Raw genomic sequence first — 14,341 nt, 5'->3', positions numbered from 1 at the left:
CACTAACTTTGTAATCTCTCTCTCTCTCTCTCTCTCTCTCTTCTGCAGGTGTCCCTAGTCCTGGAGTTGTATATTGCTGATCTGCAGTTACTGGCACCACCAGCCTGCAGTGTCTATTTGTTGTTTATTGTTGCTGTTCTATTCTCTCTCTTCTATCCACTCACCCCAACCGGGCTCGGCAGATGGCCACTGTAAATTTCGGTAAGTTTGAGAGTTGCTAATTCTTGAAACCAACACAAGTGTGATGAATCATCTCAGGTTTAATTTCATGCAGCATGGAGAGAAGACTTCTAACAGCATTCTCTGTCTTCTTCCCCTTAATTTCAGTTTATATAGCTTGTAAAAAGGGGTGGACTAATCTTGAACAGACCCCACATGTTTGTTCAGGTGTCCTCTATATTCAGGCACTAAAACAATTGTTGGTAGTTATTTACAGTCCTCTAAAACACTAAAAACATGCATTCTTTAGCCCAACACATTTAAGTGACCCTTTTGACCACCTGTTCCATGCTGTGTAAAACCCCCACACTGCCCAAACTTAGCCCGGTTCTGCTGGAGGTTTTTTCTTCCATTAAAGGGAATTTTTCCTCTCCACTGTCACCAAGTGCTTGCTCATAAGGAATTTGTTGGGTTTTTTTTGTTTTTTGTAAAGTGCTTTGAGATGACTGTATTGTGATTTGTACTATACAAATAAAACTGAATTAATGTTAGTGAATGAGTACCAAGTAGGAGTACCAGTTACGTTCTATTTCAAATTACTTGTCTTTTCTTTACCTGAAAGATGCAAGTCTTTTAGTGTTTCTAAAAATGGCATATTGCTCCATATTTGCCTCAGTTACCGTCAACCATTCGGAGCCCTATAAGCAAACTAAGCGGCTGCTTAGGGCCCCACCAACACTAGGGGGCGCCCACTAGTGGTCTGAATCATTACGTTGCAAAGCGTGCTGCTGTTACTGATATACACAGCTTTTGCCTCAATGCCTGCCCGCTTGCTCCCGCCACCTGCCTCTTCAGTGGACTGAAAATGAAAGTTGTTGCATCATTGTTTGATACTACAGTTTTGAAGCTGCCTAGTGGACAAAAACAGTTATACAGTTATACAGTTGCCATTTTAAAATGTATAAAAAAATAAGAAATATGGCAAATCTGTAAGCTTCACTTTTACTATTTCTGTTAGTGTACTTACTAGGCAGTAATATAATTGCGGGCAATCATGTTAAAAGAGGTACAGATAACATGTAAAATGTGCTGTATACAGTTGCTGGTTTGCGATGGAATTACTCCATTATTCACTGCAAGACAGGGCCCCAAAATTATCCTGCTTAGGGCCTCCACATGTACACGGCGGGCCCTACTGTCAACACAAAACTTGTTTCTGCAGAACACTTTTACCACTCTTTTTTTGCTCTACAGTGATGTCCCAGATGCAAGAACCATTATAATAAATGAAAAGCAGGTGTAATAATGTTCCGGCCAGTAACAAGAAGGAATGACATCTGATCTCTGAATATGAAAAAACGTCCGTTTTCATGTTTGCCTCTTTGTTATTTTGTATTTTGCAATGCTACATGGAGAAAAAAAATCAAACCAATTTTTAAACTTTGTTTATCCCCTTTAGACCAACAAAAAATGTTTTAGTATTCACTTTAGAACAGATAATCTAATTACCAAAAGATACATCCACCGATCTACTTGGGCTTTGTGATAGTATTTTAACTTTAATTTTTGTATTTTAAAACAAAAATCAAATAACCACTCGTTTCTTATTTTATAATATCCACTTTTGAACAGAAAATCCAATTAACAAAAGAGACATGGACCCTATTACTCCTTCACTCTCTCTAGTTTTTTTTTTCAGAATTAGATCAATTATCATTTTTGCTGACATTTTGAGCCCCACCAGGCAGTATACCCCCTCCTTGGTGTCCGAGGTATTTAATCAGTGTATTGTATATCTAGACAAACCATAGTTAAGTTAGGTGAGGTGTGCCGCTACTAGCAGCCATGAGCAGGCATATCCAAAGTCAACTTTAACTTGAGATGAGGTCATTAAATCATTTTTGTTCATCGGAATTAAAAATCACAATAAGGTGATCAAGTTTTTGTTTTTACAGTGTAAAAGTAATTTTCTATTTGTAAAACTGTGGAGGCAGTTTGTGTTAATAAAGACACACACCAGAGACATGTCTTTCTGGGTTTTATTCACACACTTACATCCAGCTACATCAAGTGAGGAATATCGTGTCAGAGGGATATTTTTACACCATATTTACTATATTTCAATGAATTTCTAATACATCATCCATGAGTTTCAGAACTACGTAAAACAAAACGACCAACCAGCAACAGTTTAAACAAGTAAATTAATCCAGAGAAACCTCATTATAAATACTTTAATCCTAATCGCAGTAAGATTTACTACATTATTACAAAATACACTAGATACACGCCATTATTAGCAATCAATGTATCAGGCGTAACATAAATAGTAAACAGTTATATAATGTGAGGTAAGGAAAAAATAACATGTCTATTCCTAAAATCACTGATAATGTTTGATATACAATATTCAAACATGATAAAACAGTAAATAATACAAACTTAAATTTTATTAGTAGATTAACGGCATTTATCAAATATTAGTGAATGTGTACATGTAATGTTCACAACAGTGTAATGTCCTGGTGTGTCTTTACATTAATTGATGCAGACAGATATTGACCACAGTCGTCAAAGTTTCTTACTGGTGTGAATGTGTTGATGGGCTGTCAGAGCACTTGAACAAATGAAACACATTTTATGGAGTTACTGGGACATTCTCACATTTTTCACACCAGTGCAGCTTCTCTACAGAGTGAACACGTTGATGTCTTTTCAGGTTACCCAGCAAGGTGAAGGCTTTTCCACACTGGTCACAGCTGTATGGTTTCTCTCCAGAGTGAACATTCTGATGTCTTTTCAGGTTACCCAGCAAGGTGAAGGCTTTTCCACACTGGTCACAGCTGTATGGTTTCTCTCCAGAGTGAATACGCTGATGTATTTTCAGGGTGCCTAACTGTGTGAAGTCTTTTCCACACTGGTCACAGCTGTACGGCTTCTGTCCAGAGTGAATATGCTCATGAGCTCTTAGGTGACCTAACTGTGTGAAAGCCTTTCCACACTGGTCACAGCTGTACGGTTTCTGTCCAGAATGAATACGCTGATGCTTTTTTAAAGTGCCTAAAACTGTAAAAGCTTTCCCACACTGGTCACAGCTGTAAAGTTTCTTTCCAGAGTGAATACGCTGATGTATTTTCAAGGTGTCTAAAACTGTAAATGCTTTTCCACACTGGTCACAGCTGTATGGTTTGTGTCCAGAGTGAATACGCTGATGTATTTTCAGGCTGCCTAACTGTGTGAAGGCTTTACCACACTGATCACAGCTGTACGGTTTCTGTCCAGTGTGAATACGTTGATGTCTTTTCAGGTGGCCTAAATGTGGGAATGCTTTTCCACACTGGTCACAGGTGTATGGTTTCTGTCCAGAGTGAATATGCTGATGTCTTTTCAGGTTGCCTAACTGTGTGAATGCTGTTCCACAATGGACACAGCTGTATGGTTTTTGTCCGGAGTGAACACGTTGATGAATCTTTAAACTTTGCAATGTTGTGAAGGTCTTGTTGCAGTGCTGACAGCAGTGACATTTGATGCCCTGTCTTTTCTGTTTCTATAGAAAAAAGACAGATACAGAGAGAAGCCATGTTAAAAATAGTGATCGAAAAATCTAAAACTGACTTTACAACATGCTTAGGAATCATAAAACACTAATGCATTACAACCTCTATAAAATATGATTGATATCTCGATATTTCTTAGTTAATGATTTATATCCCAGTTATGTACATACAACAAAACCTAATAGCAATGGAGATAGCATGAGCAACAACATAAGCAAATAGGAACCTGTCAGATGCAACCCTGGGCTCTAAATTGTCACTGGGTTTTTAAACCAGGACGTGTACACTGGAAAAACATCTGTTGAATTTATTTAATTTTAATGTTTACATTGGTTCCACACAATCAAAATGTGTCTAATTGACCATTTTTTGCTCTCAACTATTCAAACCAAGGCATTTCATTCAAGTTATACTATTTAAAAGAACCATGATTCAAAATAATGTTACTATAATATCAATTTGTTTTGTAATTTTAACATTTCATCATGTCAAGAATACCAAATTTTCAACTATAGCTCCAACTTGATTTCTCAATGGTAATATTACTCAAAGGAATTATGTAAATGTGAACCAATTTCAGTCTGTCCTTTACCTGATTTAGGTCTTGAACTGCTTTAATAAAATTAACTGCATTTAAATGTACAGATATCTATACTGGTTTAAGTGTGTGCAAATACAGAAAAAAATGAAGATACCTATTTCCACTGACCAAAAATGTAAAAATTTTATTGAGTTTATAGAACATATAAACTTCACGTAATGGTTTCACACAATATCAAAATGTTAATAAACTGTAAACCCTCCATCAGAAGCAGTGTACTTAAAAATTATTGCACCGCAAACATTTCTTCAGTGGGTTTAGAAACATAAAATTCTAAACCGCAAATTATTCACAAGGTACAAAGAACTCTCACTTACTTTCACTCTGAATACATGAGCACAAAATATGTGAATGGATTTTTAACTGCATTCTACATCATCCACAGAACAGCAAAGAAATATAATCTTAAAAGAATGTAAAAGTTCAACCAGTTGAACAATGCATTTTTGTAGAGAAATTCTACTGTAAACTGAATATGGCACAGCTTATATCTGATAACATGCTTAAGAGAAACTATTGCTGTCAGCACATTTGTAAAGAAACTTCTGAATGGTGTGAAACTTTGACACCTGATACAGAACTAGTGAAATTAGACCGGCAGTGCAGTATCTCTAACTCAATGCAGTCTTACTGTAAGAGCCTATTTTTCAAAGAGAATACATTTATTAGTTTTTATCATTTTGTATTTGTCTAGTAAGTGAATTTGCTCTTCTGTTACTTTTTTTAACCCTTTGGGGTTTAGGGTTGTTTTGGGGCTCTGGACAAATTTTGACATGCCCTAACATTTGTGCTTTTTTCAGTTGCTTTTAAACATATTAAGTCTGATAACACTGTAATCAGCACAAACTGGGCTACAACAATATGTGAGCAGTGTGTTTATACATGATTGTGTTTTTGACAAAACAGCGTTTATGCATGGTTAGTGAAAAACTTCAGAGAGATCACTCCATGACTTATGTGACGGATTGTTTATGAGTGCTTTTTTGCTGGTCTGTTCATTGCACTTTAATCCTCTGGGGTCTGAGGGTGTTTTTGGGGCCCTGGACAAGTTTTGACATGCCCTGACATTTGTGCTTTTTTCAGTTGATTTTAAACATATTAATGGCTAAAGTCAGTTAAGACTGTAATCAGCACAAACTGGGCTACAATAATATGCGAGCAGCAAGTTTATATATGCATGGTTAATGAAAAACTAAAATTTTTAAGTCATCATCCAAACACACAGAAAAAGTGAGTAAATTCTATGATGAAGTTTGACGTTTTATGCCATTTCTGAGGGGCGTGTACATAATTAACTGGTTCACCTCAGATTATTTACATGTGACGAGTGCGCTCAGTGTGAGGAGGGATCACATTAGCTGTAAAGGTGAGACAGGAGAAAACGTACAGCTTTTTATTTGACAAAAACACAGCGTAAAACTAGACCCTTTACAGATTTGAATGATATATTACCTTTATCTGTACAATTAAAACTAGCAGCGTAATTTAAGTTGGTTTTGGTGTTATCAGGAGAAAATGCCAGAAAACGCACCAGCGCGTTCGTGGACCCCTGAGGGTTAAGTGATCATGGAGCTTCTTTATATCCTCTGCTAGAGGCAGTATTGTAGTGCTTTGGACGACATGGGTTGTCCATTCCAGTTCGATTAATCTGATGAAGTGGTCCACCCTTCCTTTTAAGACATCATCTTCTTGATGGAAAATATATGCTACCTTCACAAGTGATTGGCATAGTTTTAAAGCAGTTTAAGAAACAGAGAATGGTCAAATCCAGTCAATTTTTAACAGCTTCAAGTACAGTGTTGAACTGATCCTTCAAAGTAACAATATATCACATATTGTTTTTGATGTCTGCTCGGTGCTGGCTAACATCTCCATTTTTCTGGAACATTCTCTCACCCACTGACAGAATTATTGGGTCAGATTACACCAACTGTGTTACATGATCATATGTCCTTTATTCAAGTACTTTTTCAAGTCCACTGGAACCTTCAGTGTCTACGGGCAACAACATGGAACAACTTGCCTGAACCTTTTGTCTCACTGGCCCATCTTCTCTCACTTGCACTTTGCATCTATTGTGATGTTTCCAGAGGTCTGTTTTGACATACATTGCAAAGCAAAATATGCAAGGGAGACAGTCTTCTGGGGAGGACAAATAGGTTGCTTGTCTTTTTGGAATGATTACTCCATTCCCAGGGGATATGACTGAGCACTTATGGTGGTAGTCCCCCATGTTCCTTATTTTGCTCATTAAAAGATTTCACATGGTTGAGCATTGTTTGGGTGCAAGTGCCTTTGTAACTTTAACTTTGTTGGAATGTATCACATGTCTTGTAATTTTAGCAAAAGGCTTTTCACAATACAGACAGTAATTCCTCGTCGTAAGTGTTCAATGACATTTTCACTTCAATATTATGCATTTGAGAACCACAGCCATCTTTCTTTTTTTTAAAATCATTTTCTTGTTCATCATCATCTTCTTTAACCTTTTCCTCTGACATCCATCGAGAGAGAAACCTCATGAACCATGTCCTGAAATATAAAACACAAATTAAAATCGTTGATGAGCATATATAAGCAGCGTGCGCTTATTAAAACTGTCATTCATGTACCAATACTTATAAAAAGACTATGTAGGTAGAGTACAATTTTTTTTTTTTTTTATAAAAGGCATGGTATTGTGATATCTCTCAAGTATCAGTATACTGTGTAACACTAATTTAAACTGTTTTATTAATTAATCTATTTTAGTGGAGCAGGTATTCAAGCATTCACAATAGTGTTTTTTGTTAATGTCAGTGACAAAGATATAATTCCCAGTTAGTTGCTCTTTACCGTAAGAGCAACTAACTGTTTTGAAAACAAAATGCCATTAATGTGAAGGAGCAGCAACAGGAAATGTTTTGTTACCACTACAGCTCTAGCAGTAGGAGCGGTTATGTGAATATAAAAAGCAGAAAATCACTTTGAACAGACGTAGTGAATCTTTAGCCTCTGAAACTGGCTGGGTAATGGCACAGACCTACAACTAAGCCGTTTTAGTCATAACTGAGTAAAAACTAAAATAACACACACACACAAATACAAAAACACAAAGCTTAAACCATCTTGTAGTTCAGAGTTTTTCCAGATTTGATCAAAAACCAGAATAAATATAAATTAGACACAGACCCTCAAGTCTAGTCCTAATGCCCTTTTTCTCCTTATGTAGCCGTTTCTATCAATTAAGTCCTGAACACTGACCTGGTGATTGTTGGGATAGCAGAGGATGAGCATGGATCATTGGTTTGGTAATCCAGGTCAATGAAATCCAGATCCTGCTTCTCTTCATTATTCCGGTCTTGTACTCATCCAGTTTGATAAAATCTGGGTGCTGCTTCTCTTCTTTAATTTGAAATATGTTTTGTCCTGGTAAAGGAAACATAGGTCCTGGTTCTCATCTTTTATTGTGGTCCTGGTTACAAGAGGTGAACAAAAATGTTCTCCAGTCAGTGATTACAAAATAAGCTAAATCTGACACTGAATGAAGAAATTATAACAAGATGAAACCATGAGACCAAAATATGAATGATTAAATAAATTACCAAATTAACCATGAAGGTTACATTAATTAAAGGTTTGGGATTCTCTGTCTCTCTCCCTCTTAAGAGTTTGGACCACACAACACATGACAAGCTGAAATGTAGAATGTAAGAATGAATGTGTGTATCAGATGAGGTTCCTCAAAGTTCCTAAGAGCACAGTGGCCTCCATAATTCTCAAATGGAAAGAGTTCGGCACGACCAGAACTCTTCCTAGACCTGGCCGTCCAGCCAAACTGAGCAATCGTGGGAGAAGAGCCTTGGTGAGAGAGGTAAAGAAGAACCCAAAGATCACTGTGGCTGAGCTCCAGAGATGCAGTAGGGAGATGGGAGAAAGTTCCACAAAGTCAACTATCACTGCAGCCCTCCACCAGTCGGGGCTTTATGGCAGAGTGGCCCGACGGCAGCCTCTCCTCAGTGCAAGACACATGAAAGCCCGCATAGAGTTTGCCAAAAACACATGAAGGACTCCCAGACTATGAGAAATAAGATTCTCTGGTCTGATGAGACCAAGATTGAACTTTTTGGCATTACTTCTAAGCGGTATGTGTGGAGAAAACCAGGCACTGCTCATCCCCTGTCCAATACAATCCCTACAGAGAAACATGGTGGTGGGAGCATCATGTTGTGGGGGTGTTTTTCAGCTGCAGGGACAGGACGACTGGTTGCAATTGAAGGAAAGATGAATGCGGCCAAGTACAGAGATATCCTGGAAGAAAACCTCTTCCAAGAGTGCTCAGGACCTCAGACTGGGCCGAAGGTTCACCTTTCAACAGGACAATGACCCTAAGCACACAGCTAAAATAACAAAGGAGTGGCTTCGGGACAACTCTGTGACCGTTCTTGACTGGCCCAGCCAGAGCCCTGACCTAAACCCAATTGAGCATCTCTGGAGAGACCTGAAAATGGCTGTCCACCAACGTTCACCATCCAACCTGACAGAACTGGAGAGGATCTGCAAGGAAGAATGGCAGAGGATCCCCAAATCCAGGCGTGAAAAACTTGTTGCATCATTCCCAAGAAGACTCATGGCTGTACTAGCTCAAAAGGGTGCTTCTACTCAATACTGAGCACAGGGTCTGAATACTTATGACCATGTGATATTTCAGTTTTTCTTTTTTAATAAATTTGCAAAAATTTCTACATTTCTGGTTTTTTCTGTCAAGATGGGGTGCTGAGTGTACATTAATGAGAAATAAAATGAACTTTTTTGATTTTGACAAATGGCTGCAATGACACAAAGAGTGAAAAATTTAAAGGGGTCTGAATACTTTCCATACCCACTGTACCAGTAAGTAAATTGTACTTGATTGCATTTAATGGTCAACTATAGACCTCTGTAAAGTCCCTCTAGGACTTGGCACGACTCATCTGTACCTCTTGACAGTGGGCCTTGCCCGACCCTGCTGACCCAACTTACTGCAATCAAACTAAACTGTCAAGGCTGAGGGGTTTCTGGGTGAGGATCCAGATGGAGGATAAGCAAGAGAGACGTGATGTGCATGACACGTGAAGAGTGATGTTAAAAGTACAATTAACACCAGCTGCCATTAAAAGGCAAAAAGGGATGTACTGATGGTCGCACATGCGCTGCAGAGAAACACAATCTTTCACATGGTGAAAAGTCTGAGTGAAAGGCTACAGAGAGCAAGAAAAACATTATCTGAAAACATTGTGGACAATACAACAAAGGTCACCTCAGTAGCAGGTCTCAGGGTGGTACAGATTTGGAAAATTAATAGAAACATTGAATAGATCAAAGTATTGTGTTAAAGGTATGTATTGGTTGTTGTAGGTAGTATAGTACTTTTGGGCCAGCAGATTATGTTTGTCCGCTCTACTGGCTACCACTGCCAATATATTTCAGACCAGTGGGAAACATTGGTGTCAGTGTACTTAGGTGGAGGAGAGCAGAGACGAAGCTTCTTTCCCTGACAGCAGTGTTCCATGCTTGTCCAGAGGAAAATGTGCACAACATATGAATAGCTTTTCTCCGTTCCCCAACCAGAATTCACAGAAGAAAGTGATTTATTAATTTAAGTAGTAACACAAAAAACAAACAATTCAGCAGCAACAGTTAACAATTATCTCAAAGTGCTACTTAAACCCTACATGAAACAAAACAAACAAAAAAACAATTAACAAAAACACTATCCTGCTGTGTGACGTGGAATATAAGATTTTTGAACGGGCCGTTACATGGACAGTTTTAGGAGTCCTTTAGTGAAGCCCCCCACCAGGAAGCCCCTCAGATGTTTCAATGTGCTGTGAAGTTTGAAAGGTGAATGTTAACCTCTAATTAATTTCTAATGATGGAAAAATTTAAGCTTTATGAAGCACTGTGCTGGGTTTCTACCATCGTGAGACAGGTTAGTTTTACCCTACTGATGATGTGTTGTTGCAATAGTAATCCTGCTCACTAACTTTAAGACAACTGGCCTGAAAACGACACACTGCTTCAAGTAATCTCCTCCTGTCAAAAAAACTGCAGTTTGAGCAGTGATTCAGACCCCTTCTAATGCTTTGACATATTGAAGTACCCAGCCCCTTCCAAATTCAGGTGAAGCAGCTCAACACATGATGTGATGTAACGAGGCCTTGCTCATAAATGGTCACCTGATTTAGAGCATGTTGAAGCAGGCATCCATACACTGCTTAGCGACATGTCCACTTCAAAAGATCGATACTCTGTCAATCAGATGGGCTCAAGCGTAACGTTACTGTTAATTTCATAAATGTCATTGTCAATGAACGTGTCCTTTTTTGATAGGCTTGTGGTGTGACAGCTGCAGTTAACAAAATATAAAATGTATTATAATGAATTAAACATCCATCCATCATCTATACCCGCTTATTCCTAACCAGGGTCACAGGGATCTGCTGGAGCCTATACCAGCTCTCTTTCAGGTGGAAGGCAGGGGTACACCCTGGACAGGTCACCAGTCCATCACAGGGCCACATAGAGACACACAAAGACAAACAACCTCACACACTCACACTCACTCCTATGGGCAATTTAGAGTCACCAATCAACCTGATATACATGCTTTTGGACTGTGGGAGGAAACCGGAGTATCTGGAGTAAACCCACGCAAGCACAGGGAGAATACGCAAACTTCACACAGAAAGGGTTTGTAAACCCAGGACCTTCTTGCTGTGAGGCAACAGTGCTAACCACTCAGCCACCATGCTGCCCCAGAGAATTAAACCTATTAAAGTTAAAAACAGTATACTTATTCAGTTAGCATAACAGCTAAGGTCAGTCTTGTATAGCAATGACTCAAAATGGTCACAATGGTGAAAATGTCCCATTGTATGACAAGCTTGTTCTGTGATGTGACATAAATCAGTCATGTTTTGTTTCTGTTGTTTTTAAAATGTTGGATATATGAAGTATTTGTGTAAATGTTACATCATTATTTATTGTGTGTGGAATGTTAAAAATCACAGACTTTGCCAGTTTTTAGGCATGAGCAAAGAAGACAAATACCTACTAGATAGTGGTAGTAGATTAAACCAGTATTCTGTCAGTAAATCAATCCTAACCTTCCCTTAGCCCATGCACCAAGCCATAGAGAGAAGAAAAAAGCTCATCAATCTAAGTTAACATCAAAAATAAAGAAGCTGGAAAAAAATAACTTAAAGCTGTGATTCATCATTAATTGTGATGCAATATAATACATATTAATGCAAAATGTGCCATTCTGCGTACTTAGTCCCTTTAATTTTGATAACTTAAGTATGTTTTGATGCTAACAATTTTGCACTCAAACATTTTTTAGGATTTAGATTTGTAACAGAATATTTTTATACTGTAATGTTGCTACTTTTATTTCATTAAAGTATTAACGTATTTTCCCCCACCACTGTAATTTACTACTATTTAGTTATGTACATGAATGCATCATACATGCACAGTGTATGGATTATGAATTGTGCTATATAAATAAACTTGCCTTGCCTTACTTTTAAAAAAAAATAAAATACCGTATAATACTCCTGCCTTTTTGTTGCTTGCTAAAATTTGCCCCATAAACGGAATTCCTACTTCCAAATAAAAGCAAAATAAGCAGAATAAACATTGTTGATGTTAAATAAATTAACCCTCTAGTATGACTGAACGCAACACCGGCCTTTTCTGATAAACTCGTAAAAAGTGTGCAAATACTGTGGAATGTTCTATTCAGGAGCTGCGCTAATTAGAGGTCACATTTCCTGTGAACACTTCACAATAAGAGCCACTCATTTAGTTAAAGCGGAATGTCTTTAATGTGAGCAGCAACAGGAAATGTCTCGTTAGCATCGGTGGCTAATACAGTAGCGGTTGTAATGTCAACACTGACCTGCTGATTGCTGGGAGCAGAGGACGAGTCGGGCTGGTTTGGATCGATGAAATCTTGATCCTGATTGATTCCGCTCTTGTACTTGTGCAGTTCAATAAAATCCGTGTCTTGATTCTCCTGTTTAACTTCAAGTTTGTTGTGGTCGTCGTAGACGAAACTTTGGTCTTGCTTTTCTTCCTTTATTCCACTCTTGTACTGATCCAGTTCGGTAAAAACCGGATTCTGATTCTCCTCTCTAACTACGCCTATGTTGTCGTCCTGGTAGCCGAAACCTGGGTCCAGATTCTCTTCTTTTATTCCGCTGATGTATTCGTCCAGTTCGGTAACATCGGAGTCCTGATTCTCCTCTTTAAGTTTGTCGTGGTCCTGATAGACAAAATCCGAGTCCTGGTTCTCTTCCTTTATTTCACTCTTGAAGTGTTCATGGTCGATAAAACCCGGGTCCTCGTCCTCCTCCTTTATAGCAATAAGGTAATGGTCGCGGTCGATAAAATCCGGGTCCTGACTCTCCTCTTTAACTTCACATTTGTTGTGGTTCTGGTACACGAAACCTGGGTCCTTGTTTTTTCCCTTTATTTCGCTCCTGCAGTGCTCGTGGTCGATAAATCCAGGGTCCCCGTTCTCCTCCTTCATAACAATGATGTAATGGTCCTGGTCGATAAATTCTGGGTCTCGACTCTCTTCCGTAATTTCATGTTTGTAGTGATCCTGGTAGACGAAACCTGGGTCCCGATTCTCTTCTTTAATCTCGTTTTTGTAGCGGTTATCGCTGTGTTCATGCTCTGACTCTGTGTTTGACGCCGCCATTTTGAAAAGCAAACGTCACCAGAAGCTGAGCAAATTTACGTAAGTGGATGTGAAAAAAAATAGTGAACGTGAATAAAACTAATCAAGAAACATAACCCTCCATATAAGTGGAACATGCCAAAGAAAACATCCTTTAAAACATGACAAAAAATATTGACATGAAACGTGTGGATTTAGCGGTATGAATGAAATCTAACATACTCGACCAGAATTTTACAGTATCAGATGTGACCAAAACAGATGTGACACAGTTTCACATGAATTGTAACAAAAAAGAGCAATCAGTCTTAATGTCTGTCGCGTTTACATTTATTAAGGAAAGAAATAACTGGACACATTCTGTGAATTAATTTAAATGAGATTTCTCTCACCTTCTTAGTAAAGCAAACACTCTTATGATGCAAACTTATGATGTCTGACTTCGTTCTACATCAAACACAGATTGGTAAAGGATTAAACAAATGATAAATCAGATATTTAAAAGGCTGTAAATATGTCACAGTGTGGGCTGTTAGACTGATATTTACATCATTTGTCGCTCAGCATGTCTATAATGTCTGCACCAAATTTTAGCCTGACACAAACAGTGAGTCCAGAGAGCACAACACCAACCAACCCCCACCAGGTGGCTCTAGAGCTCTTCAAAGCCACCGGATAGTGATAGAGCCTACATATACAGATGGGACTCAACATGTTGAAATGGATGTCGCTAAATGTTGTGTTGTCTATAAACATGTTCAGAAACACAACGGATCAGCAACATCAACATCACTTGTCTTTTCTTGACACATATACAGTATCTCACAGAAACGAGTACACCCCTCACATTTTTGTAAATAGTTTATCTTTTCCCTTGACAACACTGAAGAAATGACACTTTGCTACGATGTGAAGTAGTAGTAGCTTGTATAACAGTGTAAATTTGCTGTCCCCTCAAAATAACTCAACACACAGCCATTAATGTCTAAACTGCTGGCAACAAAAGTGAGTACCCCCCTAAGTGAAAATGTCCAAATTGGGCCCAATTAGCCATTTTCCTATATTCCTGTCATGGTACTCGTTGGGTGATGGGGAGCAGGTGTATTAAATTTGATATTATTGCTCTCAGTCTCTCATACTGGTCACTAGAGGTTCAACATGGCACCTCATGGCAAAGAACTCTCAGAGGATCTGAAAAAAAGAATTGTTAGCAGACACACAAGTGGCCCATGTGCTTGCTATGCCACATGATGGACATATCATGCTATAATGCCTATGTCCTGTTCACCTCCGTGGACCCCAACTGGAACAGTG

At 38.5% G+C, this 14,341-nt stretch overlaps 1 protein-coding gene across 1 annotated transcript; it reads right to left on the bottom strand.

The window, feature by feature from the left end:
* Positions 1-2,272: 2,272 nt before the first annotated feature.
* Positions 2,273-13,048, bottom strand: LOC113121554 (zinc finger protein 383-like). The gene is made up of 2 exons (XM_026292169.2): positions 12,242-13,048; positions 2,273-3,706 (listed from the first exon to the last, which is right to left on the bottom strand). The coding sequence occupies exons 1-2, from the start codon at positions 13,046-13,048 to the stop codon at positions 2,798-2,800; spliced, it is 1,716 nt and encodes a 571-aa protein (XP_026147954.2). The 3' UTR covers positions 2,273-2,797.
* Positions 13,049-14,341: the final 1,293 nt, after the last annotated feature.

This window comes from Mastacembelus armatus, chromosome 20 (assembly GCF_900324485.2).
Source record: "Mastacembelus armatus chromosome 20, fMasArm1.2, whole genome shotgun sequence".
NCBI classification, from domain to species: Eukaryota; Metazoa; Chordata; class Actinopteri; order Synbranchiformes; family Mastacembelidae; genus Mastacembelus; species Mastacembelus armatus.
Note: the sequence above shows the minus strand (reverse complement) of the source record. Positions and strands in the feature narration are given on the sequence as shown.